Source organism: Suillus subaureus (genome assembly GCF_016647635.1).
Source record: "Suillus subaureus strain MN1 chromosome Unknown BJ212scaffold_8, whole genome shotgun sequence".
Lineage (NCBI taxonomy): Eukaryota > Fungi > Basidiomycota > Agaricomycetes > Boletales > Suillaceae > Suillus > Suillus subaureus.
The window spans coordinates 839,653-865,939 of NW_024538564.1; the positions used below are offsets into that span (position 1 = coordinate 839,653).

At 48.5% G+C, this 26,287-nt stretch overlaps 15 protein-coding genes across 15 annotated transcripts; 6 read left to right on the forward strand and 9 right to left on the reverse strand.

Moving 5' to 3' along the window:
• Positions 1-2,911: 2,911 nt before the first annotated feature.
• On the reverse strand, positions 2,912-3,785 carry BJ212DRAFT_1266203 (Longin-like domain-containing protein; the record flags this gene model as incomplete). Its single annotated transcript, XM_041330553.1, has 5 exons — positions 2,912-3,066; positions 3,118-3,279; positions 3,335-3,495; positions 3,553-3,662; positions 3,714-3,785. The coding sequence occupies 5 exons, from the start codon at positions 3,783-3,785 to the stop codon at positions 2,912-2,914; spliced, it is 660 nt and encodes a 219-aa protein (XP_041195758.1).
• Positions 3,786-3,992: 207 nt separating this feature from the next.
• Positions 3,993-5,239, forward strand: BJ212DRAFT_1032728 (uncharacterized protein). Its single transcript, XM_041328889.1, has 8 exons — positions 3,993-4,090; positions 4,144-4,201; positions 4,255-4,331; positions 4,390-4,546; positions 4,602-4,776; positions 4,834-4,988; positions 5,070-5,155; positions 5,213-5,239. The coding sequence occupies exons 2-7, from the start codon at positions 4,169-4,171 to the stop codon at positions 5,085-5,087; spliced, it is 615 nt and encodes a 204-aa protein (XP_041195759.1). The 5' UTR covers positions 3,993-4,090; positions 4,144-4,168; the 3' UTR covers positions 5,088-5,155; positions 5,213-5,239.
• Positions 5,240-5,242: 3 nt separating this feature from the next.
• BJ212DRAFT_1478596 (uncharacterized protein) lies at positions 5,243-6,578 on the reverse strand (the record flags this gene model as incomplete). Its single annotated transcript, XM_041339732.1, has 10 exons — positions 5,243-5,335; positions 5,388-5,416; positions 5,476-5,586; positions 5,644-5,660; positions 5,712-5,788; positions 5,839-5,852; positions 5,903-6,140; positions 6,202-6,421; positions 6,471-6,496; positions 6,555-6,578. The coding sequence occupies 10 exons, from the start codon at positions 6,576-6,578 to the stop codon at positions 5,243-5,245; spliced, it is 849 nt and encodes a 282-aa protein (XP_041195760.1).
• Positions 6,579-8,381: 1,803 nt separating this feature from the next.
• Positions 8,382-10,168, forward strand: BJ212DRAFT_1266100 (general substrate transporter; the record flags this gene model as incomplete). Its single annotated transcript, XM_041330540.1, has 3 exons — positions 8,382-8,616; positions 8,670-9,611; positions 9,666-10,168. 3 exons carry the CDS (start codon positions 8,382-8,384, stop codon positions 10,166-10,168), a joined length of 1,680 nt encoding a protein of 559 aa, XP_041195761.1.
• A 54-nt stretch (positions 10,169-10,222) lies between these two features.
• Positions 10,223-12,393, reverse strand: BJ212DRAFT_1340428 (uncharacterized protein). Its single transcript, XM_041335104.1, has 2 exons — positions 11,167-12,393; positions 10,223-11,115 (listed from the first exon to the last, which is right to left on the reverse strand). Exons 1-2 carry the CDS (start codon positions 12,282-12,284, stop codon positions 10,386-10,388), a joined length of 1,848 nt encoding a protein of 615 aa, XP_041195762.1. The 5' UTR covers positions 12,285-12,393; the 3' UTR covers positions 10,223-10,385.
• Positions 12,394-12,471: 78 nt separating this feature from the next.
• BJ212DRAFT_1478599 (dUTP pyrophosphatase) lies at positions 12,472-13,200 on the forward strand (the record flags this gene model as incomplete). The annotated part of the gene is made up of 5 exons (XM_041339733.1): positions 12,472-12,641; positions 12,696-12,805; positions 12,860-12,961; positions 13,014-13,084; positions 13,135-13,200. 5 exons carry the CDS (start codon positions 12,472-12,474, stop codon positions 13,198-13,200), a joined length of 519 nt encoding a protein of 172 aa, XP_041195763.1.
• Positions 13,201-13,247: 47 nt separating this feature from the next.
• On the reverse strand, positions 13,248-14,036 carry BJ212DRAFT_1033398 (uncharacterized protein). Its single transcript, XM_041328890.1, has 2 exons — positions 13,404-14,036; positions 13,248-13,357 (listed from the first exon to the last, which is right to left on the reverse strand). The coding sequence occupies exon 1, from the start codon at positions 13,954-13,956 to the stop codon at positions 13,474-13,476; it is 483 nt and encodes a 160-aa protein (XP_041195764.1). The 5' UTR covers positions 13,957-14,036; the 3' UTR covers positions 13,248-13,357; positions 13,404-13,473.
• A 23-nt stretch (positions 14,037-14,059) lies between these two features.
• On the forward strand, positions 14,060-14,429 carry BJ212DRAFT_1266438 (uncharacterized protein; the record flags this gene model as incomplete). Its single annotated transcript, XM_041330568.1, has 2 exons — positions 14,060-14,303; positions 14,356-14,429. The coding sequence occupies 2 exons, from the start codon at positions 14,060-14,062 to the stop codon at positions 14,427-14,429; spliced, it is 318 nt and encodes a 105-aa protein (XP_041195765.1).
• A 683-nt stretch (positions 14,430-15,112) lies between these two features.
• Positions 15,113-16,739, forward strand: BJ212DRAFT_1297877 (uncharacterized protein; the record flags this gene model as incomplete). The annotated part of the gene is made up of 6 exons (XM_041332634.1): positions 15,113-15,228; positions 15,288-15,301; positions 15,362-15,425; positions 15,448-15,553; positions 15,602-15,695; positions 15,748-16,739. The coding sequence occupies 6 exons, from the start codon at positions 15,113-15,115 to the stop codon at positions 16,737-16,739; spliced, it is 1,386 nt and encodes a 461-aa protein (XP_041195766.1).
• A 109-nt stretch (positions 16,740-16,848) lies between these two features.
• On the reverse strand, positions 16,849-18,766 carry BJ212DRAFT_1340440 (formaldehyde dehydrogenase). Its single transcript, XM_041335105.1, has 13 exons — positions 18,586-18,766; positions 18,485-18,531; positions 18,390-18,431; positions 18,293-18,331; positions 18,202-18,232; positions 18,096-18,149; positions 17,964-18,043; positions 17,765-17,912; positions 17,370-17,718; positions 17,306-17,315; positions 17,173-17,248; positions 17,026-17,114; positions 16,849-16,973 (listed from the first exon to the last, which is right to left on the reverse strand). The coding sequence occupies exons 1-13, from the start codon at positions 18,716-18,718 to the stop codon at positions 16,932-16,934; spliced, it is 1,140 nt and encodes a 379-aa protein (XP_041195767.1). The 5' UTR covers positions 18,719-18,766; the 3' UTR covers positions 16,849-16,931.
• Positions 18,767-19,047: 281 nt separating this feature from the next.
• BJ212DRAFT_1478603 (VPS4-associated protein 1) lies at positions 19,048-19,611 on the forward strand (the record flags this gene model as incomplete). The annotated part of the gene is made up of 2 exons (XM_041339734.1): positions 19,048-19,077; positions 19,126-19,611. The coding sequence occupies 2 exons, from the start codon at positions 19,048-19,050 to the stop codon at positions 19,609-19,611; spliced, it is 516 nt and encodes a 171-aa protein (XP_041195768.1).
• A 79-nt stretch (positions 19,612-19,690) lies between these two features.
• BJ212DRAFT_1266730 (nucleoside transporter-domain-containing protein) lies at positions 19,691-21,343 on the reverse strand (the record flags this gene model as incomplete). The annotated part of the gene is made up of 4 exons (XM_041330600.1): positions 19,691-20,188; positions 20,240-20,875; positions 20,938-21,077; positions 21,139-21,343. 4 exons carry the CDS (start codon positions 21,341-21,343, stop codon positions 19,691-19,693), a joined length of 1,479 nt encoding a protein of 492 aa, XP_041195769.1.
• A 631-nt stretch (positions 21,344-21,974) lies between these two features.
• On the reverse strand, positions 21,975-22,773 carry BJ212DRAFT_1340452 (uncharacterized protein). The gene is made up of 2 exons (XM_041335106.1): positions 22,151-22,773; positions 21,975-22,100 (listed from the first exon to the last, which is right to left on the reverse strand). Exon 1 carries the CDS (start codon positions 22,570-22,572, stop codon positions 22,270-22,272), a length of 303 nt encoding a protein of 100 aa, XP_041195770.1. The 5' UTR covers positions 22,573-22,773; the 3' UTR covers positions 21,975-22,100; positions 22,151-22,269.
• A 244-nt stretch (positions 22,774-23,017) lies between these two features.
• BJ212DRAFT_1033953 (Alpha/Beta hydrolase protein) lies at positions 23,018-24,317 on the reverse strand. The gene is made up of 3 exons (XM_041328891.1): positions 24,088-24,317; positions 23,647-24,041; positions 23,018-23,593 (listed from the first exon to the last, which is right to left on the reverse strand). The coding sequence occupies exons 1-3, from the start codon at positions 24,206-24,208 to the stop codon at positions 23,366-23,368; spliced, it is 744 nt and encodes a 247-aa protein (XP_041195771.1). The 5' UTR covers positions 24,209-24,317; the 3' UTR covers positions 23,018-23,365.
• Positions 24,318-25,205: 888 nt separating this feature from the next.
• BJ212DRAFT_1266865 (uncharacterized protein) lies at positions 25,206-25,783 on the reverse strand (the record flags this gene model as incomplete). Its single annotated transcript, XM_041330614.1, has 2 exons — positions 25,206-25,436; positions 25,490-25,783. The coding sequence occupies 2 exons, from the start codon at positions 25,781-25,783 to the stop codon at positions 25,206-25,208; spliced, it is 525 nt and encodes a 174-aa protein (XP_041195772.1).
• Positions 25,784-26,287: the final 504 nt, after the last annotated feature.

A 26,287-nucleotide genomic window follows, 5' to 3' on the forward strand; every position in this document is an offset into this window, starting at 1 on the left:
GAGAAAGATGGGAATCGCACTGATAAGAGGTGATTGTTGCTTCTCATCTAATATCAATAAATCGACCCTGTAGCCCTACCCTGCCTCGTGTACATTGCGCTATATCGAGACAATTAACTGGCGATAGCCGAGTTTTGAGCGCTGATTCGGATAGTACTTGATTGGCTGGCGGAGCGAATGCATGCCGGTCGGGTTCAGTACCTAGTTGTTAAGATCATTTGGCCCTCAACTTACCTGGGGCGAATGTATCACACAAACTCCATCTTGGATGTACTTAGGTCTGACTGTTTGCACTGCTACATGATATAGACTTATCCATCTCCAAGGAGAGATGTGACATAATAAAAACTTGACTAGTCGCGCAATCATTGCAAGTTATACTGAGCTCATGCTCGATATCAATGAGCTCGTGTTGCAACTGACAGAAGAAAACATCATAACTCGTGAAGGGTTGGTTGACTTACCTGATCATCTCCGACCGGCCTGCATACCATTCTCGAGTACAAATAAAAGAGCGATTTTGTCGTGTTGAACTATGATTGTGACCCAAACAAGAAACGAAGTCTGCCAGAATGAATCCTATAAGTGCATGTATGCATAATACATAATGAAGGACTGGGTCAGATGCCTCCTACGTACCAGGATGTCAATATTTCCGAAGAAGCTCCAGTAAGATTGGTTCGTCTTTTGAACTTCGAAGCAACGAATCCGGAGTATACGTCAGGATCTGCATCATCTGCCTAGCCATCATTAATGATTTATGATACTGGGGGTATAAGTGGTCACCGTTAGCACTCCTTTGGGAATGAAGTATCCCTGGTGGGCTCATAAACGTCTTCTGAGGGCAAATCATGTATGTCATTGCTTGGATTTTGATGTATTGATGGTTTGCTTCTCAATACCACGGCGGACTACCAAAACACTTCATTTACGAGTGCAATCAGATACGAGAGATTTCCCTCGGTCAGGTCGTGGGCAGCCTGTGCTTTTGTCAAGCAGGACGAAGTTCTATGATTGTGAAGAAACAATGGTCTACGGAGGTCAGTTCTTCCGCCATCGCATCGCAAAAACGGCTTACAATATCAGCCTCTTGTATACAAATGTCGTTCGGATTTAAACTAGGAAATCATATGGCGCCCACTTCACGATGATCTGTGCCTCTCTATGCCTTCAAGCAATCAGCTGCAGTGAAAGATCGAGAAGCAGGACCGTAAGCTAGCCTTTCTCTGCATCAGGCAAGTCGTCGACCATTTCTGACGAAAAGCTTGAGCCCACTTTATCGAATGACGCCCCATGACACACACAGCGAAGGTGCCTCACTAATTACCAGCCGTCAACACCGTTGCCTAATGATGAAAAAGATAAACACGCAGACATACATAAAAAACCCACTGCATGTGTCAAATGTGTTCGCAGTATTGAAAGTCTTGTGATAAAGCTCTTCCTCGTCCTCGACAATAGTTACACTGCGCCGTCCGTTCTGCGAACCGATGCTTATAATCACGAAATTCGTCGGGTAAGCGCGCTCTAGGAAATGGCACACCTGGCGTCGATGGTGCACGATGTTCGTCAAGTGCCAATAGCACGGCGAATTTTTAAGCGGTACTCTTTAAACCTGTTGCCGTATTTCGGCAAAACAAGGAAGTTCTTCCATCATCCACAAAATGCAACGATCGGTTCCGCGGAAGCAATTCGCGGTATAGTTGCTGCGCTATTCAAGCAGATCTTTCGCAAGCTGTCCTGAGTTGAAAAAGATCATAACGTGATCCAACCATGGTATTTCCACTGCAAGTTACGAGTGTCAACCGTTGGCGCAAAGTTGTAGGTGGTAATATACTCTTACCATGTTATTTCCCCTACGAACTGAATGCCAGCTGCAATTTTTCGGTGGCTGAGTCGAGTACGCGGTGATGGAATTGGGTCTCAGCAGCTGCGGTATTAACGCATGCTTCACGAGATGGGACTCTCGAGTATCAGCGTACACAACGATTCTCCCTTTCAAACTTCTGACACTCCAGCTGCGAGAGGAAGCGGCCGGTAAGCGGATAGCACCACTCGGTAATGTCATACAACTCCTCACGGTGCTCTGAAAATAGTGGTCGACTTCCCGGAAGGATTCAGCGATGCACCGATGACTGCGAGTTTGCCTGGAAACGCGGCTCCTAGGAAGCACTTGACTTCCTTTTCCGTAAGACTGTAACTGTGCAGGGGTAAGTACCTCCATTTTTACGCAAGGGGGTAACTCACAACTATTTATTTTGGTGTCCAAGCCTCTTCGTGGTCATGTCGAGATTTTTGTTCAATTTATAGACATATTGCTGTAAATAAAAGGAGACAACCAACCGACGGTACATGTCACCGAGTTGTCGTCGCGAATTAAGTTCCATGTGGTCAAACGATCTTGCGGAAAAGCTGAAAACCGGTGATGCTTCTGATCGTCACGAATCTCCGCCGAAAAAAATGGCAATGTGCCATTAATTTCCCCACGACGGAGATGACGACTATTGCTTGCAGATTGAACATTGTTCCCAAAAAAAGCCACTCCCGAAATATCCAGTCGCTTTGCGACATGGAAGACAATATCCTTCAGAGGGAGATGAGCAGCATGATGCGGTTCATCACTGACACTATTCGATACTTTCAGCAGCCTATATTAGAATATTACTGATAGTGTAGATGGGTACGAACGAGGAGATCGTGTGAATATCAATTATGACCCGTTCTCATCGTACTTGACCAGCAATGCGAAGGGGCGAGGAGGTGGCACTTGCTGTGAATCCGAGGACTCAGATGGCAACAGAAGGTATGATATACTGGTCCAATGGAAGGCACAATATTACAAAAGTCATGCAAAAGGTAATAGATTACTTTGCCTGGGTGAAAGATGTCCAACTCTTCGTAGAAGGACAGGTCATGAGAACCGCCACCACAACACGATGATAAGGATAACTGCCACAGCACCAAATGGTGCATATTGTCGTATGAGCGCCTGAATGTTTATGTTTCTTGCTGCCTTGCGGTACCTTTCCGATTCAGAACGCAAGGAAGTAGACAGATGCGACATCCCTGTAAAGTGTCAAGGCATTAAAGAAGAGCCCAGAAAATCTCCACACTCACTGTCTAACGAGTCCCCCCTCCACAAAAGCTCCTCCATGTTCTTGGTCATGATTCGAGTGACGTCTTGCAATTCGTTGTTTAACTTGTCCAAGTTTGATGATCCAGCTGTATCAGCTGCACGTGTATCCTGATATAACCGTGCTGTTTTCGACATAAAGGTATCTGAATACAGCGCGAATGAGTCCTCGGTAAAAATTGGTGCAGTAAGATCGCGCACCAAACCCGACGAAGGCATAAGGTTTCCGCACAGACTCTACTTTGGGTCCGTAAGATACGGAGAATTCCTTTGAAAGTTCTTCTAGATACGAGAAAGCAAGCTTCCGCGGGTAAGATTTGTCCGCAATGGTGAGGTACACGACATTATCTGCGAGGAGGTAGCTATAGCAGCCGGCGGCTTAGAATGCGGAGCCTGATCGAGATGAGAACGGAACTCACTGAAGTGTGTACTGCCCACTTTCTATGGAACACCGCGGTTCCGAGTTGGGAGTGATGCGTCGAAAAATTAGTTTTGACTGCTGCTTGTGCTCCTGAAGAGCCTGCTCGGTCTGTTAGGGTAAATAAACCTCCGCAGTAATTGAGATGTTGAGGAAGCTGACCTGTTCATCATCCACACTCGCTGCCATTGGCAAAGCATCTGTTGCGCGGACTATTATTGTTGAGCGAACCATGGTGGGAGATGACGACGTTTGATGTTGTCGTGGCTCAAGTGGAAGCAATTGTGGAAGTGGAAGAAGCACGTGATCGGCGGTGAATTAGTCGACATCCGAAATAGGAAACTTCGGGCAGTGTAGTGTACTACGGCCGAGTTCGTCAAAGCCTTCTTGAATTCTGTCAGTTCGATTGACCGGTGAAGGTGAATCTCTTACTGTCAAGTCGGCCAGCAATATTACATTGGAAAAAAGCCCGAAGAAATATCTGACTCGGTGCCTGCCGCCGGCAGTGTCTCGTTCCGTTGGAATATGATTCGTCCCTCGTGAGTGTTTTATTTAATCAATGTTCCAGGGGTCAATATCAGTTTCAAATCAGCACTTGTTAACAAACCACCACCATCATGACTCTTTCCATGTTCGACGTTCGCAAACAGGTGCGTACCAAATGTAGATCTCATCCACTTTTACATGAAGTTCGTCTCAATAGCTTGCATTCTACGGCTCCTACCATTCCAATCCAGTCAATATCCTCATCCATATCTTCGGGGTCCCAGCTATTCTGTGGTGCGTCGTTTTCTCACTGCGTAGAGTACGGATTATGTACCACATTGGTCCGATCCAGGAGTTCACTGCTGTTGGCTACTCGCATCCAAACTCCCGCGTTTTTGCCAGAGTTTCGCTATACGTTCAATGAGTACCTCTTATTCGATTTAAACACGCCCGCGGTGGTCGCCGCCATCTACCTTGTATACTACCTTATCCTTGAACCGTTTGCTGCGGTCAGTCTCTCACGCTATGGACTGCATCTGTAGCACCATCTGACACCGGTCCCAGTTGTTGTACGCACCCCAAATGCTGGTGTCATTACTGACCGCAACAGCTCACGCGCACCGCCCTGATGGTATTCGAGACGCGATTGTTGTTCAAATCATTTCATGGATTGCACAGTTCATTGGACATGGACTTGCTGAGGGTCGTGCTCCAGCCCTTCTGGACAACATTGTCGGTGGTAGGTCCATCGATCAAGTATTTAATCCGTATGTTGGCTGCTAACAATCCTTTCTAGCCCTTGTACTCGCTCCGTTCTTTGTGCACTTGGAATTGATGTTCATGCTCGGATATCGTCCCGCCCTGCACAAGCAGCTGCAAAACGATATAGGCATTGAGATCGCCAAGATGAGAAAGGCAGAAGGCGACAAGAGACGCCTTGCAGAAAAGAAGGCCAGTTAATTTGATCGATCACAGGATGATCCTGGTCACATATCTATCGTCCTCGAACTTCTGTATCTCCTGCTTTGCCAGACCTTATCGATTTTTTAATTCCTGGCCCGTGGAAGTTCTAAGCTGTTCATAGTTCATCATCGTCTTGTATCATACATTAACTTGGGGTATCTTCATCTCTACCATTCATGCCAATCAATAATGAAACCGGTTTCCGCTATCAGGTTGCATGTTTATCGCAGTTGGTTTACACTTCAAATGAGACTGGCGGGAGGCTGGGGGGTTGGTTCTCCGATAGGGGTAACATAGCACGAGGTGAGACCTCCGTCGACCTTGAAATCCGTGCCCTATTGACGCGACGTTAAACAAGCATCTCGCACTAATCGGAAAGAAACGTACAGTCATGTAACTGCTATCATCGCTCGCCACTGCGCATGCGACGGTGAAATCAGATCAACCAGATAGTGACACCCAAGCAAAAACGTACAGAACAATGCAGCCTTGGCGAGTTCCACGGCCTCACCGAACCGACCCATGGGGAGATGAACAAGCCGGCGCTCTTTCTTTTCCGACGTGTTGAGGAAATCCATCAAAAGAGCTTCAAAACATGATACGTCAGCAAACATTGATTTCTGTGTGGTTATTGTGCACTGACGTGTCTTCAGCGGTCCGCTGTCAGCATGAAGGTCAGCACGCAGTAATGCAAGTCTCACTTCAGCTTACGGGCATAGGGAGTTCAGGCGAATTCCTTCTCTCGCATGCACCATCGCGAGTTCTCGTGTCATGGACAACACAGCACCCTGGTGTCCTTTCAAACTAACGTGTTTCAGCAAACGACTAATTTACTTACCTTGGACGCAGTATCTGAAGAACACGGTGAATCGTCTTCAAAAAGATGCAGTGTATTCACGTACATGCTAATTGTGGAGTGGCGGCACCCATAAGTGCGACGAAACTTGCAGTGTTAATGATGGAGCCCCCGACACGAAGGCCTTTCTCCTCGTCGATAGGATTTTGCCGCATAGCCATAATAGCATACTTGCAGCCCCACCAGACACCCTTCACGTTGATTTGCATTGTCAGATCCCAGATCTTCTCCTCGGTGTTGAGGGCGTGATCGTCCGCTGGGTGCATGATGCCCGCATTGTTGAACTATGAATTTATCGAAACTAGTTGAATAACTGTGCGGATAATCATAAGATATGAATCTTACCATCACATCCAATCTACCAAATTCTGCAACAGCGAGATCAACCGCTCCTTTGATGTTATCTTCCTTCCCGACATCAGCGTGAACAGCCAGCGCTTTGACGTTTGGAAAGCGTTGCTGGATAAGTGTTGCACCTTTCCGCGCAGCTGCTAGATTGATGTCGACCAACAAAACATTGGCGCCTTCCTGAGCGAAGAGCAGGGACGACTCAAGACCGATGCCACTGTAATCCCACTAAGATCAGAAAACGCGATCTGTTCGAGCAGACTCACGAGCCGGCTCCGGTGATGAGGGCAACCTAGATTCGAAATTTCTGTCAGCAGTATACCTGGATTCAAGGTGTCTATCTACATTACTTTGTTTGCAAGGCGTTGGGACATGATCAGGTTGATAGGTTAGATTGTGACTGTGATTCAAAATGTGCTCGGATACACAATAAGGCTGATACTATCAGATAGGCGGAACAAATCGATAAGATCAAGTGCCTATTTATAGCTATTGTCGATCCAACAAATCCATTCGTTGCTATTATCCCAGACAACATCCACCATTCATCAAAATCCCAATGAGCGAATCAAGGCAGGCTGTATTTGTCTGAAAACAATTTGAACCCACAGAAAGGACATCCTTCTATAGCGGAACAAGCAAAGAAAATCACTGAAGGACGTTGCTGAGCTCAGCCCAGCTCTTTGTTTTTGTGAAGTTGCCTAGAAAATCATTGATATCTGATACTGATTCTGTTTCGCCGGCATGTGGTTGTTGCATACTGAGGACGACTCCGGCCATTAAAATTGTCTGTGTCGAGAACCGCAAAACAGTGCCAGAGGAGATCCGATATGCTTTGGTCCATGTCCGAGAGCTTGACCTTTGGAAGATGACCCAGAAAATAGTACTTCAAACAACATGTGAAGTCGCCCATTCATTGAAAGGGCACGATTTTGCTGGTAGAATGACACCCTCCTTGTGACGTGAGCAAATTCAGGCGAAATACCACACAAACGACACCATAACAGGAACATAGGTGCTTGACTTCGCCTCATTGACCCTCTGGGTTGCACGCCGTGGCCGTATGTTCATTGCCCCGAGGACCCAGACCGTTCGTCAGCGAGGTCATTTAAAACGCCTTTCAGCTTGCCGTCTTCCATGTGTCACATCATGTTCTAGGGCCAACATCTCGATAGTAGACCCCTATCTTCCACAGAGTAACATGGCCTGCACGCTATGTCAACAAAAAGCTACGTAGATGTGATGAAATACGTACTAGGATACATTGAAGCCACACGTTGAAAAGTTCTTTGCCATGTAGTGTCATGATGGGGTGGAGCTTGCGGAATACGAGGATGTAGAGCACACGACAGCCCGTGGTGGGTCCTGGTACGCCAAACGCTTTTCAGATGGCGAACGTTGGATTCGTGAACTTGTTGTACCAAAGCAGCCCAGGAATATCATAGTCTTTGACAGTACCTGAGCGATCTTAACCTTTTTCAAGATTTCCGGTCCGCTAGCGCAATTCTCCTGTCCCATAGAGATCTTGGCCGCCATCCTATCTTCCTGGATGTCTGAAATTTTTTTGACGAGCGTTTCGCTAGTGATAGAAACCATATTGGTGACACGTTCTTGTAGTCCGTAGTCGGTTACTCTCTCTTCGTAGCTGGTGTGAAGCAGCAGGCTGGGTTTTCAAGAACCTCATCATCGAATTTCTAAGTCCTTTTTCCTTGACTTCGACTGGGAGGAAGTGCTTGTCAAATAGAAACAAGAAACTTGGCATACGGCTTCAGACTCAGACTCTCTGAGTCCACTCGCAGAGTCCAGGCTCAAAAATTATGTGACTATTTATAGCTTGTGACTGTCAATTCAAAAATCTTGTTCGGCCCTACCCTCGCAGCCTTCGACCATCATAGTATTGGCTTGAATTCAAGCCTCCAGCGCTCTTTGGCGTCGGCATCGGACCATTTGGCTATCAATATGTTAGAACATCCGTTTGTATTTGGGTCGGATGCCGATGACCAGTCTGAGACATCCGAGTCCAGTGCGTCATCATGTTTCCAATTAGCCTGGCTCATATAAAACCCCTCAATCTCAATTAGCTAGCTGGTCTTTCATTCACTTTCTATCTCACAGGTGCAGGTTGCCTTTCCACTACAATTATTCGCTCTTGCTTCATTTCGACAACGATATTTACTATGTTCCTTCGTCATAAAACCTATACTGCTCGTTATCCACAATGGATGGTCGGGAGGCCTTTACTCTATATGTCGTCCGCCCTTGCATCTCTCGGCGACGCTATGTTTGGCTATGGCCAAGGAAGTATCGCATCGGCTCAGGTTCAGCCTTCCTTTATCTACCGGATGTTCGGCAAAGAAGTTACTATGACACAAATCCAAACCGGCCAGACCGGCGTGGATCCTTTCACACAAGGTTTGACACACTTTTTTTCCATCCTCAGGTCACTCAAACATCCCTGTTGTTAGCTATAACCGTTTCTTGTTTAAACCTAACAGCGCTGCTGGCTTCATTCATTGCTGCCTACCTCTGTGATCTTCTTGGCAGGCGGATGTCTGTCCGTATCGGAGGTATCATGTATTTCATTGCCGCTCTCATTCAGATCTTTGCTCCAAATCTCGGTGCCCTTATCGCTGGCCGGTGTATCCAGGGTTTAGGTGTCGGCATACTCTCTATGACTGTCCCGATTTTGCAGTGCGAAATCGCCCCCGCTCATGCTCGTGGTCTGTTTGTCGGTATCGAATATATCTGCCTCAATATCGGTTACGCTGTTTCCGCTTGGGTTGGATATGGCTTCTTCTTCGCCATGCCTTCCGAGATCTCATGGCGTGGACCATACATCGTACAGGCTGCTATTGCACTTGTTCTCATCTTCTGGACGTTTTTCCTCCCCGAGACACCCCGCTGGCTGGCCCAGAATGGCTTCCAGAAGGAGGCTTTGGTAACTCTTGCAGACTTGCACGGCGCTGGAAACGTCTCAGACCCCAAAATTCTGGCTACCTACGCTGAGATTGTCGCCGCTGTCGAGTTCGAAGCACACATGGGTCAAGCTTCCTGGCGTCAACTCTTCACGCAATACACTCGTCGATGCATCGTCGGCATTACTTGCCAGATGTTTGCTCAGCTCAACGGGATTAATGCCATCTTGTACTTCTTACCATCCAACCTCACTCGTGCTGGCTTTACAATTTCCCGCTCCCTGCTCTACTCCGGTGCTTGTGCTCTGATCTACTGTTCCGGCACCATCCCTGCGATGTTCTTGATCGACAAATTTGGCCGCCGGGCGTTCTTGCTTTTTGGAAGTGTTGCGCTAGCCGCATCTCTTTCTATTGTCGGTGGTCTCCAATACTACGCGGATAGCCTTCCTCTGGGGTCTGCCCGAGTTTCTGCTGCTGACGCTATCTTCTTTGGTATGTCATCATCCCACTTGCAAGCAACACATCGCTAAAGCTCATCCCCTCCAGGTGTTTGTCTATACCTATTCTTCTTCGGTGCCACCTGGGGCCCCGGTCCCTGGCTTCTCGGTGCCGAAATCTTCCCTCTCCGTGCTCGCGCCAAGGGCATGTCGCTCAGCACGGGCACTAACTGGCTTTTCAATTTCATTGTTGCCTTCATCACTCCCCCGCTCTTCAACGCTATCAATGCAGGCTACTACTTCGTCCTCGTCGGCTTCTGTATCATCTCTCTTGTCGTCGTCTGGTTTATCTATCCCGAAACCGCCCACCATACTCTAGAAGACCTTGGCGAGGTATTCGGCGACAAGGTCATGGACGATGAAGGTCCTGCACGTGAGAAGGCTCAGAGGAGTGCGAACGCGATTCAACGGGAACGCTCTGGTTTACCTGTCATCACCGATTCAGAGGTCACTCTTCAACCCAACATGTCCACTATACCAACATCCAAGGACGGGGCTTCAATTGTCATGAAGGAAAGGTCTTCTGTAGTTATGATCGAATCTGACGTTTAGCTTGACCCTGTGGACTTAGTAGACTACCGAGCTTGTATGCCAGATTATCATGCTAATTCATGATCGATTCAACCTACGTCCATCATTCGACCGAATTGACTACTGAACTTGTATGCCGAACAATAACACCAATGCATAAATGATTCAACCAAAGTCCATGTATATGCTAATCCAACGACTGCTTGTCTGCTCTACTAACCAATACTCGACTTAACTTTTAACAACGCAGAGACTCCGGGAAGTCGTCAGGGTAACTTCCATCGTCCTGAAACATCGCGAGGAAATCTCTCACCGCCGGCGGTGGGGTTCTTGAAGGTAATAAGAAAGGTCTGCGTGTCACTGGGATACTCATTCCAGCGCCCTGCTGCATTAAATCGTCCAGCGAGGAAGTGTATGACGAATCAGGTGCATACTGCTTTCTGTAGGGAGAAAGTATGGTAGATGGGTTTGGATGCGGGGCGGAGGTTCTAGGTGCAGTTGTTTGAGACCGCTGGGCCAGGTCTTCCGGTTTACGCTTCGCAATCTCTGTTTGGGGTCTGACAATCGGTATTTCTGATTCAGGCTCGGTTTCGGAGTCGTCGTCTTGAGCAGGTTTGAGCACTTCTGGTTCTGACTCTGGCTCTGTGACAGAGTCGTCCTCCTCAACGGGGTGAACATTCTTCACGGGCCCTGAACATTCCATGGGCTTCTTGAGGGGAGAGATCTTGTCTAAAATATGGCGTGGAGTGCATTTCAAAGGGCTGCGAGACGGCGATGCAACAAACGAAGATCTATTTCTTGGAGATTTGGTCGCCAAGAACGAACGAGGGAATCCTTGCGCGGGAGAAACAACGGGGGATGTAGCAGGACTTGACCCAAGGGTAAATTGGTGCAGCGGTTTGCGTTCGCTGCGATTATTATGGCCAACGTGCACAATAGGGCGCGGTGTCGGGAGATCGACTTCGATTCTGAAAGTTGCTGGTAAGTAACGAGTTGTGACAAGGACATGTTTTACTGACCTTGCCAGTGACAACTTGTTCAGCAAGCTACCGGACAAATATGTCATGCTCATTGTTCCCTCCTCCTGCGACTGTGAGCTCGGGATAGGCTCATAGTTGATTGATGCAGGTTTCGCTATCCGCTTGCGACTGGGTGTCGCATCTAATGCAAGCAAGTATTGACTTTGCGACGATGGGACGAGTTCCTCAATTATAGTAGACGCAGACTGCAGGTCCTTAAATGGTAAATTTGGAGAAGACGCAGGGGTTGCATGGACCACCTCGTTGTCTCGTGACGCGCAGGTAAAAGGGTCGTCGGGATCTATTGCCTGCTTTTTCCCATTGGAACCACCCGTGTTCTCCCATTTCCTTAGTTGGGCGTCTTTGTCGGTGTCTATTGGAACAGTGAGCTTCTTGATGAGCGGCGCAGAAACTGGAGAGGGGCTCGATGGTATACGAGGGTCGGACCTATGCTTGGTTCTGCACGGCGACGTCGCACCAACGAATGTGCGCAAACCGGACGGTACGTGCATATTGCTGGGTTTGCGCACATTGGTGTCCGGAGTAGGTAAAGAAGCAATGGCGGGAATGATGGTAGTGGGGATGGTCCTCGGAGAGAGGGGCTGAACTACCGCAGTGCTTGCTACTGTCAGCGTCCGCTTCTTACTTTGGTTCGTTGGGGGAGGAGTGGCTAGAGACTGCTCCGGAGCAATCGCGGGACGTACAGGTCCCTTAATCCTGGGGAAATTTGGTGCATTTATTCTATGGGAAGCAGTGTTTGAGATGCCCCTCACTGAACGAGAGCTATCTGCAACCGGCCGCTCGGGTGATGAGTCGATGACCACTACATCGTGAGATGGTCTGAGTAATAATGCTCCCTCATTCCGGCTGGAGGTCGATGCGACCGGAGGCCTCGAAGTAGGAATGTTTATTTGCTTCTTGGTTTTCTTTACCTGTTTGGCACTGCCCTGAGAACCCGTACGCACATCAGCAGAAACCGTTGCGCGCTTTGCTGGACCTTCCCTGTCGCCCGCAGCCGCCGAGAGTTTCCTCTTCTTGCTTAGTTCTGCCTCTTTCTTATCCTTTTTATTTCGCGCAAAATAGGCTGTGATGGGGAGTTCTAGTTGCGATAAGTCCATAGGAGGAGTTACTTAAGCTTTGGCTGGACCTATGGTTCTCTTCACCAAGGGCGCGGGAGGGTGATAAGGGCGGAGTTGACACGCTTTTAGAACTCAGAAATATACATCCGACGCGTCTCGTCACGCGCTTTTCATTCGCAAAACATTTTCACAAAGCACAGCTGCAACATTATCAGTAACAAATACTATGGGAGGCATTGACACACCACAGCTCAAGAAACGTAGAGTATCCGTGTCTGACAGCACCGATAAAGACGCGCCTGCTCCCGTGTCGCAGCTGTTGGTAAAGAGACTCTCTGACAAGGCCAAGATTCCCACTAGAGGATCGAGTTTGGCTGCAGGGTATGATTTATACAGGTAACGCGCATTCGACAAACAGACGTAGTAATCTGACCGGGATACACAATACAGTGCAGAGAAAAAAGTGATTCCAGCGCATGGTAAGGCACTGGTTGACACCCAGCTTTCTATTGCTGTTCCTGCGGGCACCTATGGGCGGGTTGCACCTCGCAGCGGTCTTGGTAGGTCGTGTTTTGTGTGCTATGTAGTGTTTGACTAAGGAGAATTCCTTTCAGCATCGAAATTCATGATTGACACGGGTGCTGGTGTCATCGACGCGGATTACAGAGGCGTCGTCTTTGTTCTGCTTTTCAACCTCTCAGACGAAGACTTCCAAGGTTTGAAAAAGAGTAGACTTGATTATTATTGTGTTGCTAATCGGGTACGCAGTCGAAGAAGGCGACCGAGTAGCTCAACTGATCATCGAACGCATCTATACGCCTGAGGTTATGGAAGTGGAAGTACGTATTGCTCACTCGCGTTCCTAGTTATGTGATTGATCATCCGGCAGAGCCTCGATGAAACATTGCGTGGAGCGGGAGGTTTCGGCTCTACGGGTGGACACGGTTCGCTGTAACATATCATACCAACTGTGCATGTTGCAGCCTTTGTATTATTATCATGATAAGTGAAGGAAGCCTGATTTTTTTGTGGCGGGATCGAAGCTCGTTACGAGTTGGTTAAGTACTGCTTGTGATGTTGAATGGGAATGCTCCGTGAATGTCTGCTGATTCCTAGGTATGTCAGCATTTTGTGGGCCCGTTTCAAGGTCGTACTCACTCAATAATACAATGCTGCAAAATTATTACCGAGGTGCGACCACAGAATTTGTGTGCTCTCCGAGAGTGAATCACCTGGAGCGATCTGTCTCGACGACATACATCCCATTCGTGCTACGGCTCGCGTATGAAAGTAGATCCCGGCCTCTCATATCTCCGTCCTCGCGTGGTGCTCTGTCGAGGGGTATCCCAGACCCTTCTGATATTACCCGCCCATCTGGAATGCCTATATTGCCCGTTTCCTCCAGTTTGATCAGCTTCGTGGCCTCCACAAGTTTGATCAACTCCTCGAGCTCATGCTTTAGCTTTACATATTCCGGTGTGCCCTCTTCAGGTGGTAATAATGCAGACAGTTCATGCAGTCGTTTGAATGTGGCTGGTGATATCGACGGAGCTGGATAAGATGACAACAGTTCCTGGACGGACCAGGTAGGCGTAAGTGGTATACCATACGTGTCGGTTTCAACTGTTGCTCTAGACGTCGAGAGCTGCAACGGGACGTTCAGAGAACGACACCATACGCGCCCTGCTTGCCTGACTGAACGCAGTAGCATGTGGTGAAGAGATAGAACGGCGTGGGAGATTTATGGGAAACCGGACGTAATAATTATTACCATTAATATTTGCTCAAACTCTTCCATTTGCTGCAGCAGTAACATGGAACGAGCAGTTCGCGCTATTCAGGGCCTATTACCAAGTACACTTCCCCCATCTCTACGAACAACACCTGCAAACCTTTACCAGGTGCTTTCTCGAGCCCCTGGAGGTGGTGTTGGCCAGCGCGTACACCAGATTCGTTGGACGGAGAAAGGTATAAGAAACTGCTACTGGCAAGTAACGCGGACACGGCTCAAGCTCGAGGGGAACCACGGAAAGGCTTGGGGGAAGCTGTACTGGAGAGGTGAGCTCCTATCTCACAAGAAAAGCGGACACAAACTTACCTGCATATGCAGGTAAACAAATTAGTAGGCAGGAGGAGAGAATCGATGGTTCATTGAAATACAAATGGTCAGCAGGTTCGTCTTAGCCAATGCAAATGTACGTGAGAGTATCTGTCGTTGTAGAGTTTACACTCATACACCTTCCAAGATTACCGTGCAGGCTTGCCTTCACACTGACGTTTGGGACGGTTCAAGTTTAGTTCCCTGCATAATGAATACCGCCTAAATTAAAATGTCTTACACACCTACTGCTCAGCATTATTCCCGACCACCATAGATGAATTTTACGGATCATCGAGTATGTCCTGATTCCTAAGCCAGCTCATCAACAAATGCAGGGATGGTCTTATGTCTTCTCTCAACCTGGATGTCGATGTTTTGTGGGATCCGCACTTGCGTAGCCAATTCCATATTATTCGTAAATGAATTCGGATGGACACTGCAGCAACATGTATTAAAGACAATGGTTCACACTAGTCCCCAGTATTCCTAGTCAGACTTCGGAAAAGGAATTGTGTTTTTGTTCATGTGCCCATGTCTCCGTGAGCCATGTTACTTACCATTTTTGTCGGAGTGCATTCGGCGAATCCCGAAAACCAAGCTGAAGCATTCTAGGGAGTATAAGGCCGGTTCGCATCGCGGTGACGCTGAACTCTTGGAACAGCTTATAATTTCTTTCTATCACATCCTTGCTCTAACATTCTGTTAACTTGTTGGACGCACCGCATTGTCCACAAGCTCATTCCTTTCCGTCTCACTATTTTCTGGGATGGACTCACGTGAACTTATTGATGCGCAATTCGATCGGGCGGTGGAGATAGTGCAGGGCCTCCCAAAGACCGGGCCCATACAAACAGGCTATGAGGAGAAACTGACAATGTACAGGTGCGTTACATAACTTTGCATCTTCAAGTTCACATTTACTTACTGACTTTCATTATCAGCTTGTACAAGCAAGGTGGATATTCCCCTCGCATCATATTTCAGAGCACCTCTTGACTTATATTGCGATGCGCAGCGACTGTTGGAAATGTCCAAGGCGGTCGTCCAGGCATGTGGGATATGCTAGGCCGGGCAAAGTGGTCAGTCCATGTTGTTCCTCAGCCTCGCGTTATCACGTGTTAACGAGCACTCGAGGGACGCATGGGCGAAGCATAAGGATCTCGATCTATATGAAGCTAAATGGCTTTACGTGGATGCTTTACTGAAGGTACGATCTTGGATAATTCCATGATGCCCGACAATAATTTCAGTACAGGTTTTAAGTAAATACTCGGACAAGACTGTTGCCCGTGACCTCATGAACGAACTCCAGTCTTATGGTGGTGACCCGTCAAATCTGGTGATGAGCCGTATGTCCAGCATGAAATTTCCCTTTACTATAAATTGACATATTCCACCTAGATTCCCTTCCAAGGTCTCGGACCTCCCAGTCGTCAAGCTCCAGCGCCTCATATAACGATATTCATCGAATTCCCGGTCAATTATTTTCATCTACCCCTTTAGAGGCTCAGCAAGCTGCACAATTAGCAGTTATGGAGGACAGTGGCTCGAGTTCTGAAGACGGTGAATCAGGCGACGAAGCACGCGAACTCCCATCCGTGCGTGAGCCTGTTCAACAGCCAAGACCACTCTCTTCCATGTCTTCAAAATATCGTACTCCTGCAACCGGCTCACATGCCATCTCGCCGCCACTTGCTGGGCTCGCAAACGTTCCACCAATGCAACCAATGCCCGCATACCAGACACAATCCGCCTTCGTTGGTCAACCAACACCAATAGTATCCTCGTCTATATACCCTCCACCAGGGCACTATTCTGGGACATACCAGTCGCCCGAGTTTGCACCACAGATTCAGTCAGCTCTCTCCCTCCGGGGGGGCCGGTTTTATGGCGCTGAAGCACCTATACGAACACCCTCACGGTTGCCCCTGGAGCAAGCCATCGAAAACGTTCAGACACACCTTGCCGCAATAACAGAACGGCTCGATATGCTCGAGTCCCAGGTGGTGCATCCGCAGCGATCCACCGCTTCGCTTCCCTTGAGAAACTCATCCGGTAGAGGCAGTCCGACGGATAATCGTCCTGAAGCACTCGAATGGGATTTGGATGATATGGGAATGTGGTCGTTCGTTCTCAAGCCATTGTCACGGGTGATGGTATCATTGAAACAGCTTCTTGTGTTTTTCGGTCGGAGCGAGAATCGGTCTCCGGTACTCACTATCGTGCGAAGACTGTTCCTTGACATATCATTCTCGTTGGCAGTTCTCAGGTTGCTGAGGCTGACGTGGAAGAAGACGGCTACAAGACGGAGGGAGGTCAATGCAGCCCTTATATTACTATGGGCTGCTTTGTCTGGGAGGAACAGGGGAAGACGGATGATCAGTGGTGTGTAGTGCTTGCTTTTTTAACTTGTGGGTGGCTCAAGAGTAGTCATTGCTGCACTTATACCTCAATACCCAGAATTATTTACTTTTTCCAAAAGTTATATTTGAGCTTCGCAATTGCTAATAATATTTTCACTTCGTGCTCAACAGTTATTTGAGGTTTCAAGACTACCATTCGTGGATACAACTGGTCCTATCCTTTTACTCCGTCATATCGACAACACAGCGGATACAGTCACCACCCTAGAAGTTAGGTTACGCTTCCGTTGGGCTTATAAGGGAGGGTGATACGTACGTGCATGTCGTGGAAGCCGTCGTTGATTTCCGCAAATTTGCGGTGGTGGGTGACGTATTCATCGATCTTGAGCTTGCCTTGCAAGTAGTCTGGATGGTAGATTACATTGTTCAGGGCATGAATTGAAAGCACTGAAGATCGAGTCACCTTCGACGAGACCAGGGAGCTCGGTCCGACCCTTCACTCCTCCAAACGCAGTACCTCGCCATGTGCGACCAGTAACCTGGAATACATCCACCCATAAGTCACAGCTGACCATCTACTTCAACTGGATCATTACCAGTTGGAACCTTTATAGGAATTTCAGCACACGGGATCCCTGTAAAAAACGCCAGATCACTTACGGACGTGTCGATATCTCCTGGCCAGCAGCAGCAACACCGATGACGGTGCTCACACCCCAGCCCTTGTGACACGACTCTAACGCAGCACGCATGACGTGTACATTGCCAGTAGCGTCGAAGGTGAAGTCCAACCCGCCATCAGTAATCTCGACCAGGTGATCCTGGATGCGCTTGCCCTCTGGGAGCGCCATAGGGTTGATGAATTCGGTGGCACCCATCTTCCTTGCCCAAGACTCTTTCCCGGGGTTCGTATCGACGGCAATGACTCGAGAAGCACCAACAATCGACGCGGTGGAGAGAACACCGAGGCCAATGGCACCGCATCCGAAGACAGCGACGTTGGAGCCCTCTGTGTACCGTATGAGTGACAGCAGAAATCTCACATCTTCACATACTGATGCCTTGCTGCTTCACAACTGCGCCCCATGCAGTGGTGATACCACAACCAAGAAGACAGACCTTCTCGAGAGGTGCAGACTTGTTCACAGCGACGACAGAAACCTCCGCCACCACAGTGTACTGCGAGAACGTTGAAGTTCCCATCTATTTTTGCGCATAAATATCGTCAGATCCGAAAGGGGGTAAGATACGTACGAAATGGTGGATGGGTTGGCCCTTGCACGTGAAGCGGTGGGTGCCATCAGGCATGAGACCCTGGCCTTGTGTTGTTCTCACTGACCACGACAATCGTGAGACTCGTGCCATGGTGGGATATAGGAGTCTAACCTTTTCCACACAGGTTGGTCTTCCCGCTCTTACAGAATTTACATTCGCGGCACTCTGGAGAATTGGACTGAGCAGGGAATTCAGGGGTCGTCATGGGCCGGCTCACCAGCAGTGTAAAGCGGGATAACGTGGTCGCCCTAGTAGCAAAGGGTGTTTAGTAGGAAGGGCAATACAGCATATTTATTGCTGAGACTTACAACTGACACACTTGTGACACCCTCACCAACCGATTCAACCTGGAGAACCCCAAAGAGCAATGAAGCAATAGGCACAGTAGCAAGTACTCTGACTCACCACACCTCCACCTTCATGACCAAGAATCACAGGGAAGAGACCCTGCGATGCTTCAGATGAACTCAGGTCACCGCAAGACTGAACTCTAAGCATACCTCAGGATCCTTGCCACTGCGAGTGTACTCATCAGTATGACATATACCTACAAGAACGCCCCCATCAGCAGATAAGATAACTGTGCAGGTCCCCCTCTTACCAGTGTACAGGATCTTAATGCGGACTTCGTTAGCTTTCGGAGGCGCAACCTCAACCTCCTCGACCTTGAGGGGCTGGCCAGCACCCCAGCAAACAGCAGCCTTGCAGATGATGGGCTTACCGACTGTGCTCATGATGGTGAATCGTGATTGTCTGTGAGTGAGAAATTCAAAGGTGGCCCACGGTGGCTCTGTATAATATATTTCAATTCTTCTTTTATGCGGGCCGGAGAAATAATAATGTGATCATTATCAGGCCCGGGCCACTTGAGTCGAGGTGCTGCAGCTGTCGTTTCATAGCTTGCACATGACAAGATAGATCCTTATCATCTTTCAGCGCCAAGGTCCTCCTCTCTGTCTTCTTTCCCGCATCGATCTCTGGATGCTGTGAATCAACTCTAACCGAACCGACTTTTGATCATAGCTGATTCACAAACACCAGCAGCATCACCGTAGCTGCAACCATGTCGTTCCCGAATCTTTACTATAAGCGAGTAAGTCTCAGTGAATTCATTAATGTCTACCCGTAATAAAGAAACTAGACCACAGCGACCGCAAAAGCATGCTACATCTGTTATAAGCCAACGACTGCCGTGCTCGCCACGATAGATACCTCCGATTTCTTGTATACATGCACGGTTCACCTGTCAGACCACGGGTTCGCTACTCGCGTGCTCGAGCCCGAGAGCGAGAACAAGATAGGAATCAGTGTTGAAGAAATCGCAAGGCTCAGGGAGGAGTGGGAGGAGAAGCAGAGACGCAAGAAAGAGAAAGAGAAAGCGGATAAGGACAAAACAGCCGATGGTGAAAAGAAAGAGGATGACGGCAAGTCGGAGAAGTCATCAAAGGTGCCGGGATCATTGCCCACGTCGGGTTCTCTAACACCAAGGCCCACCCACGAGAAGTATATATTACATCGCGATATATTTGCCCTGAGAGTCTCGGAGCACCGCCGACGGAGGCAAACTTCACAGGTGAAGGATCTAGCCCCTCGTCTTCCAGGAGCCCCCAGTAGTAGTCTGTCGTAATATGTGCTGTTTGATCTACTGTAGATTGTCGTACCATAGAATTCTGGTATATGCATGTTTGGGTTTAGGGTATACGTGCTCAATTCATAAAAGGATTGCAGTGGCAAATAATAGCTCTTATCCCGAAACTTCCAAAACCCCCGATTGCAAGACCCACGATGAGACAGAAACCAGCCACGGTGCTCGCAATGGGGACGTCTTCGCGACGTTGCCGCAATCGTGGATTGTGCTCTAGAGAGGATGCACCCAGCACGCAGAGCGTAGAGACGTATCCGCTTGAGAGGCCTAAAGCGCCGACAAGGAGCATATAGACAAAGTCGGAGCTGATTACGGGCAAATCACGTGAAGGGCCCTGTACCGTGTTGCACAGAAGGAAGATGGGGATGAACAGGGTACGGACGATCGAGAATGCCAGTATGCGTGTAGCGGACCATGTTATTACTCTTGGGAAAGAACAGATGTATCGTCCAAAGAAGTCGCCGAGGTTGAACATCAAAAAATGAATGGCAGTGAATAGTAATGGATGGGTATTGGGGTTAGTCGATTGTATGGTAATTGTAATAACAGGGAATATGGCCTTGGAGCAAAAAGTCAACTCGTGATCAGGTGATGAGTCAAGTTACCGCACCAGGGTGATCACAAAGACATATGCAAGAGCAAATTCATAGATGATGTTCGCCTTGAATACACGTATTATTTGGATTCTTTCCTCAAGGTTTTCTTGATCTGTATTGCGAAAGACGAGCCCTCCTGTTTCATCGGCACTGCCTAGGGCTCCTTCAAGTTTGACGTTTTCTTCCAAAATCCCGACAGTGGCCTTGTAGGCTGGCAACCGGGCCATCCAGGCGTAGGCCATGAATGTGCATATCATAAACAATGCGGATATTCCAAAAAATGTACGGGCAGAATCCTGCTCTGCCGTTCCGTCTCCAACACCATCGTTAGATATGAACGCGGCAATCGCTTTCGGGGTCGAACCCCACACGGACAAGGCGGACGTAACCACCTGGACCACACTAACAACCACAGCTATGGCAGCCTGGCCGGATATCATAGATTGCATGTAAGGAGCCCCGAAGAGCGAGGCCCCAGCGTAGGTGGCTGTGGAAAGATATGAAACGCATATCGCCAGAGAAATAGCACATAGAATTGCAAAGAAAAAGAAGGTTGATGGTTGGTAGTATCCAAAGGTGCTGAAGAACAGGAGAACGATGATGAGTGTGACTGATGCGGCAGACCAGAAAACTCGTCGAGAGGGTGACGACTGGCAACATGATGGTCAGGGTGTATCAATATCGACTCCATAGAAAGAAATTAGGTTCCAACCTGTTTCGAAGTTGCCGTGGCATGTGCCAGCGCGAATACATTGAATAGGCTGGAAGTGGTGGTCATGTATGAGGCAAAGGTTGCCCGCAATGGTGATCCGACCAAACGAGACAAGAAGAACGAGGTGGCGGTAATCAATACTGGACAAAAAATATGTTTAGTATCACAGCGCGTACTGGAGAGATAAGTATTGGTACACACCATTCCAAGGGAGAAGGATCGCGCAGCCTAGCATAAAGTAGACCCACCGTATTCGACTATCGACAACCTCATCAACGACAAAGTGGTCTGTTGCCGAATCATCGAATGTCAATTCAAGTTCGTCGTCACAATCGTCATCGACCGCGACTGGTGGGAGAGCATGATAAACGGCCCCCGAATCTGTGGCTGAAATATGTGGCAGCATGCTGCTAGGCCCTATTGACATGACGGAGTTGGTTGGCTGGTTCAGCAGCGGTCGAAGCAAGGTGGAAGACTACGAACGGGTGGTGTGACTATAAAGCGAATGCAGTGGGATACAGCCGGAAGAGCGCTGTTCGGTTGATATGCAAGGCTGTGAGAGCCTCTTTGCCTTCCATTTGCTGGCAGAGCCTGCCAGACCAACCATGTATGTCTGACGATATCGAACGAGTATAACTGAATATCAGTTGTTCAGTCGGTGTACTAGTGGCGCATTTACGTATGATTGGATGACTAGTTAATGGAGCCGAATTACGCGGGCAGGAACAGGCTTGTTTACTGTTTCTGTACAGTGTGAAATACTGAAACAGGCTTTGTCCTTTCATACAATAGTAGAACACGCCGTGAGGTACACCAGCGCGCGCTCGTCGTAGTCGGCGACGTGTGGAGGTCTGTGGTCAGTGAGGAACCCGGGAAGGGCCGAATAGCGTTCCGAACACGCCGGAAAACGCGTGCCGTCATTATGAAACCGGTACCGAAGATTGCAGTAAACAGTTTGCAACTGGCAAGAAGCTTACAGCATTCTGAAACAACAAGATGTACTTGATTATTGATGAATGTCCCTTGATATCACGTACATTCTTCGCCCGAGTCTCTCGGCATATATAATGAAGGGGAAGTCCCTAGCTGGAAAAAAGGATACCAACGAGTCTTTCCACAGTGGAACTGACATATCCACCAGTGTATCTTCTTATTAAGCTGAACTGTACGGAAGCGGTTCAGATTGACGGTCTGCAGACAGCTAAAAAGTTACCAAGAAGATTCCTTCGATAGTAGTGCCAATCGCACATGGGCATTCCCAGCGCGCTTAATATGCAATCACATCGTGACCAAGCAGCCATATGCTCTTCAGCAGTCCTGACATTCGCGGTCTCATGTATGGCAAATTGTGTCGTCATTCCAACTGTTTCTCAGGAAGTCTGTAGGCTCGAGGGAAATATAGGAGTATGCAGACAGTAGTTTCTTTCGTTTCGGGCAAGTATGACAAGAGGCCACTGTGCCTCCAAAAGAGTGACATATGATCACGTCATAGGACGTGTCCTTGACAAAGTACCATTGGAGGCCCACTGCAAGGGTGGACATGCGGTAGTCGCCGGTGGCCCATCTCCATACGTGCCCAAGGAGATTCGGCGCGACGACAAAGAACTCCTGTTGAAAACAGAGCATCATCACCATAGTATTATAGAACCCGGCCTTTTGCTGCTAATAGCTGAGCGAGGCCTTCCCATGAATTTGAAGACGTCGTCAAACCATGAATGAGCAGGGCTCGTCTGGAAGCAGTGGGAGAACTCCACTGAGATGCTAAAATGGGAACGCAGATACTAAAATGCCCGGCGCGTAGGAAATGACGGAGGCTTTACAGGGTGTACAACACAGCCTGATTGGAATGGCATAAGACACCGAGGACTAGAATGAAATATGCTATCCGCCTATTGAGAGGTGCCACGAAATAATACACTAGATGAAAGGAAATCAGTCAGCGCGGCTCAGGCGTCGAACAATAAACCAGATCCGGGGATCCCGGCGTGTCTGCCTGAATGTGTCTTTTGAAGTCGTCAGCAAAGATAAGCATATCGTGGCGACCGCGTGGTATTGAGTCGAAATCACTAAGCTCAGGCCAGGCCAGTGTATAGTTGCTCACGTACAATAAGTCGAAAATTCGAACCAAGGACTAGTATGCATGTTTGTTGAAGCAAGCAAAATGAGGATATCCCTAGGGGTATGGGGAACAACTTTGAGCGCTGAGGGGTCTTGAGAAGTGATCCTGGAATTATCAGATAGACCAGTAACAAAAGAAGCGGAAGCCGTCCAGGCCTAGACAAGTCCCGCACTGGACTCGGCTAGTTATGCTCATACCACATGCCGAGTCTCAAACAGTCTAGAAGAAAATAAATAGCAAGTACATGATTGGATGCGATGGTCATAGACAAAAACAACGCTGCAGAAAACCATCCCTTCTCTGTACGGCTCACAATTTTGCTCTTGGTAGGGGAATTGCATCCATAATAGCATGTGGACACTCGTATTGAATCCAGTGACCGATCCCAGTAAAAGCTTTAGCATTCAATCTCTCAACGTCACGAGGAATGTGCTCCAAGAAATCTGTGCCGAACTTCGGATCCGATGCCAATACAGTGATCTTGACGTGAGGTGGTATGTTTTTGAGCAACCCACTGAAAGACCATGATTTGTTTCGCTGTTCGCAGAACCTGTCAGCAATGCATCCAATTTCAATACCTGAAATATTACCCGAAAAACTTCGACAGTGTTGGGATCAACAATTGCGACTCCCAGCGTTCTTAACACGCAGTCACGTCGGGACCAAGCAGGGTTCTCAGCCATGTGCTCTTCCGCAGTTCTAACATTCACTGTCCAATCCAAAAACAAATCCTGATACACGTTGACCTGCGCTTCTGTACAGTCGACGGGGGGATCGACGAGTATGACAGTGGTTTCTTTCGTTTTGGGCAAGAACGGCAAGAGTGATAAGGTCATTAGGCATCCAAAGGAATGACCGATGATCACGTCGTAGGACATGTCCATGGCGAAATATGGTCGGAGGTCTTCTGCAAAGTCGGATATCCGATAGTTGGTGCACCGTCTCCCTCCATGCCCAAGGAGGTTCGGCGCTACAACAAAGAAACCTGATCATCTGTTAGAAAGATTGTCACTACAGTATTTCGACCTAACCTTCTGCTACCAGCAGCTGAGCGATGCCCTCCCAGGAATTCGAGCACGTAGTCATGCCATGAATGAGAAGAGCTCGCCTGGAAGCGGTAGGAGAACCCCACTGGGACGCTGAATTGGACATGTACACACTCAGATGGTTGGTTTAGATGTGTTCAAGGTCTCGGTTTGGTTGAAGAGGTTCAGTGCTTAGTGCGGCTGTGGAAGAGGTAGAAGAAGAGAGCGTAGGAAAAGTGACAATGTCTGGGGGATCTGACAGGGTCAGAAGGCACCCAATAATAGGTTGGAACGGAACGGACGCGGTCCGCGTCTCAACGTGGGATTCAGGCAGTCGCGATCCGACATGCGTTGGCAGAGTAGTGAGAGCAAACCCGGTTCATCAGCAAGTTGCGAATTCGCTTATTCGAGAATGATCAATAGCAGGCGTATGATTGAATGTGACGGTTGCAGACGAGAACTACGGAAACGTAGACTCACCACGGATCGCACGGATTGTACGAAACACAAGAGTGGGTAGCATGATCGGATGTGTTTATAGAGACGTGTGTCCCGTGAGAAATATGGAGGTAAGGCTCGCCGAGAAGCTAATCCACCTCGCAAATAATAGTGGCACCGAGTGAGACGAGACCGAAGGCCGCCGCGGCCTTCGGTACGGCCATCGAGCAAAGTTGAGCGAGGTTCCCCGCAGCGTCTGTGCGCGTTTTGACACCGACAAGTATGTGCTCTTTCGGCGTGTGGGTTGTTCAACCAGTGCGGATCATGTGTTGGAGCTACTGAATATCAGTAAATAGAAGGGTTGAGAGGGTTTATAAGGCGTGTATCTAGTTAGTCTTAACCCGAACGACGCGAGTGTACCCCCATACTTGGGGGTATTTCCAACCGACTTCCATTGCACGCCCGGTGACCCAAGAGAAGTTCGTCCTGGAGTGTTGGTATGGGCATGATACGTATTTCATCGTCGTTCATCGAATCGTTCACCTTCGAATATTTACAATCTATTATAATTACTAATCGATTACCACATGCTGGGTCTCAAACAATCTAAATAGCAAGTACACGATTGGATGCGATGGTCATAGACGAAAACAACGCTGCAGAAAACCATCCCTTCTCTGCATGGCTCACAATTTTGCTCTTGGTAGAGGAATTGCATCCAAAATAGCATTCGGACACTCGTATTGAATCCAATGACTGATGCCGGTCAGAACTTTAGCATCCAATCTCTCAATGCCACGAGGTATGTGCTCCAAGAGACAATTCGCGCCGAGCTTCGGATCTGATGCCAGTACGGTGATCTTGATGTGAGGTGGTATGTTTTTGAGCAACCCACTGAAAGACCATGATTTGTTTCGCTGTTCGCAGAGCCTGTCAGCAATGCATCCAATTCCAACACCTGAAATATTACCCGAAGAACTTCGATGGTGTTGGGATCAACGATGGCGACTCCCAGCGTTCTTAACATGCAGTCACGTCGTGGCCAAGTAGGGTTGTCAGCCATGTACTCTTCCGCAGTTCTGACATTCGTCGTCCACTCTAAAAACACATTCTGACTCTTCTTGACCTGCACTTCTGTACGGTCGAGGGGGGGATCGACGAGTATAACAGTGGTTTCTTTCGTTTTGGGCAAGAATGGCAAGAGTGACAAGGTAATTAGGCATCCAAAGGAATGACCGATGATCACGTCGTAGGACGTGTCCATGGCGAAATATGGTCGGAGGTCTTCTGCAAAGTCGGATATCCGATAGTTGGTGCACCGTCTCCCTCCATGTCCAAGGAGGTTCGGTGCTACAACGAAGAAACCTGATCATTTGTTAGAACGATAGTCACTACAGCGTTATGACCTGACCTTCTGCTACCAACAGCTGAGCAATGCCCTCCCAGGAATTCGAGCACATGGTCATGCCATGAATGAGAAGAGCTCGCTTGGAAGCGGTAGGAGAACCCCACTGGGATGCTGAATTGGACATGTACACCCTCAGTGGTTTAGACGTGTTTAAGGTCTCGGTTTAGTTGAAGAGGTTCAACGTTTAGTCCAGCTGCGGAAGGGATAGAAGAGAGCGTAGGAAACGTGATCACGCCCGGAGGACCTGATGGCAAAAGGCACCCAAGATTAGGTCGGTACGGAACAGACGCGGTCCGCATCTCAACGTGGGATTCAGGCCATTGCGATCTGACATGCGTTCAGAGAAGCGAGAGCAAACCC

Bases quoted from the DNA above. Each gene is read 5' to 3' on its own strand.
- BJ212DRAFT_1033398 (XM_041328890.1), bottom strand. From the start codon at position 13,956: ATGCTACTGCGTTCAGTCAGGCAAGCAGGGCGCGTATGGTGTCGTTCT.
- BJ212DRAFT_1340452 (XM_041335106.1), bottom strand. From the start codon at position 22,572: ATGGTGATGATGCTCTGTTTTCAACAGGAGTTCTTTGTCGTCGCGCCG.
- BJ212DRAFT_1340428 (XM_041335104.1), bottom strand. From the start codon at position 12,284: ATGGACTTATCGCAACTAGAACTCCCCATCACAGCCTATTTTGCGCGA. The intron at 11,116-11,166 runs GTCAGTAAAACA...AGCAACTTTCAG, and splicing joins AACAAGTTGTCACTGGCAAG to AATCGAAGTCGATCTCCCGA.
- BJ212DRAFT_1340440 (XM_041335105.1), bottom strand. From the start codon at position 18,718: ATGAGCACAGTCGGTAAGCCCATCATCTGCAAGGCTGCTGTTTGCTGG. The intron at 18,532-18,585 runs GTAAGAGGGGGA...GCGTTCTTGTAG, and splicing joins CATTAAGATCCTGTACACTG to GTATATGTCATACTGATGAG. The intron at 18,044-18,095 runs GTTAGACTCCTA...TGTCGTGGTCAG, and splicing joins GACCAACCTGTGTGGAAAAG to TGAGAACAACACAAGGCCAG.
- BJ212DRAFT_1032728 (XM_041328889.1), top strand. From the start codon at position 4,169: ATGACTCTTTCCATGTTCGACGTTCGCAAACAG. The intron at 4,332-4,389 runs GTGCGTCGTTTT...GGTCCGATCCAG, and splicing joins GGGGTCCCAGCTATTCTGTG to GAGTTCACTGCTGTTGGCTA. The intron at 4,777-4,833 runs GTAGGTCCATCG...AATCCTTTCTAG, and splicing joins TCTGGACAACATTGTCGGTG to CCCTTGTACTCGCTCCGTTC.
- BJ212DRAFT_1033953 (XM_041328891.1), bottom strand. From the start codon at position 24,208: ATGTCCAATTCAGCGTCCCAGTGGGGTTCTCCTACCGCTTCCAGGCGA. The intron at 24,042-24,087 runs GTTAGGTCGAAA...ACAGATGATCAG, and splicing joins TCAGCTGCTGGTAGCAGAAG to GTTTCTTTGTTGTAGCGCCG. The intron at 23,594-23,646 runs GTAATATTTCAG...TTCTGCGAACAG, and splicing joins ACACTGTCGAAGTTTTTCGG to CGAAACAAATCATGGTCTTT.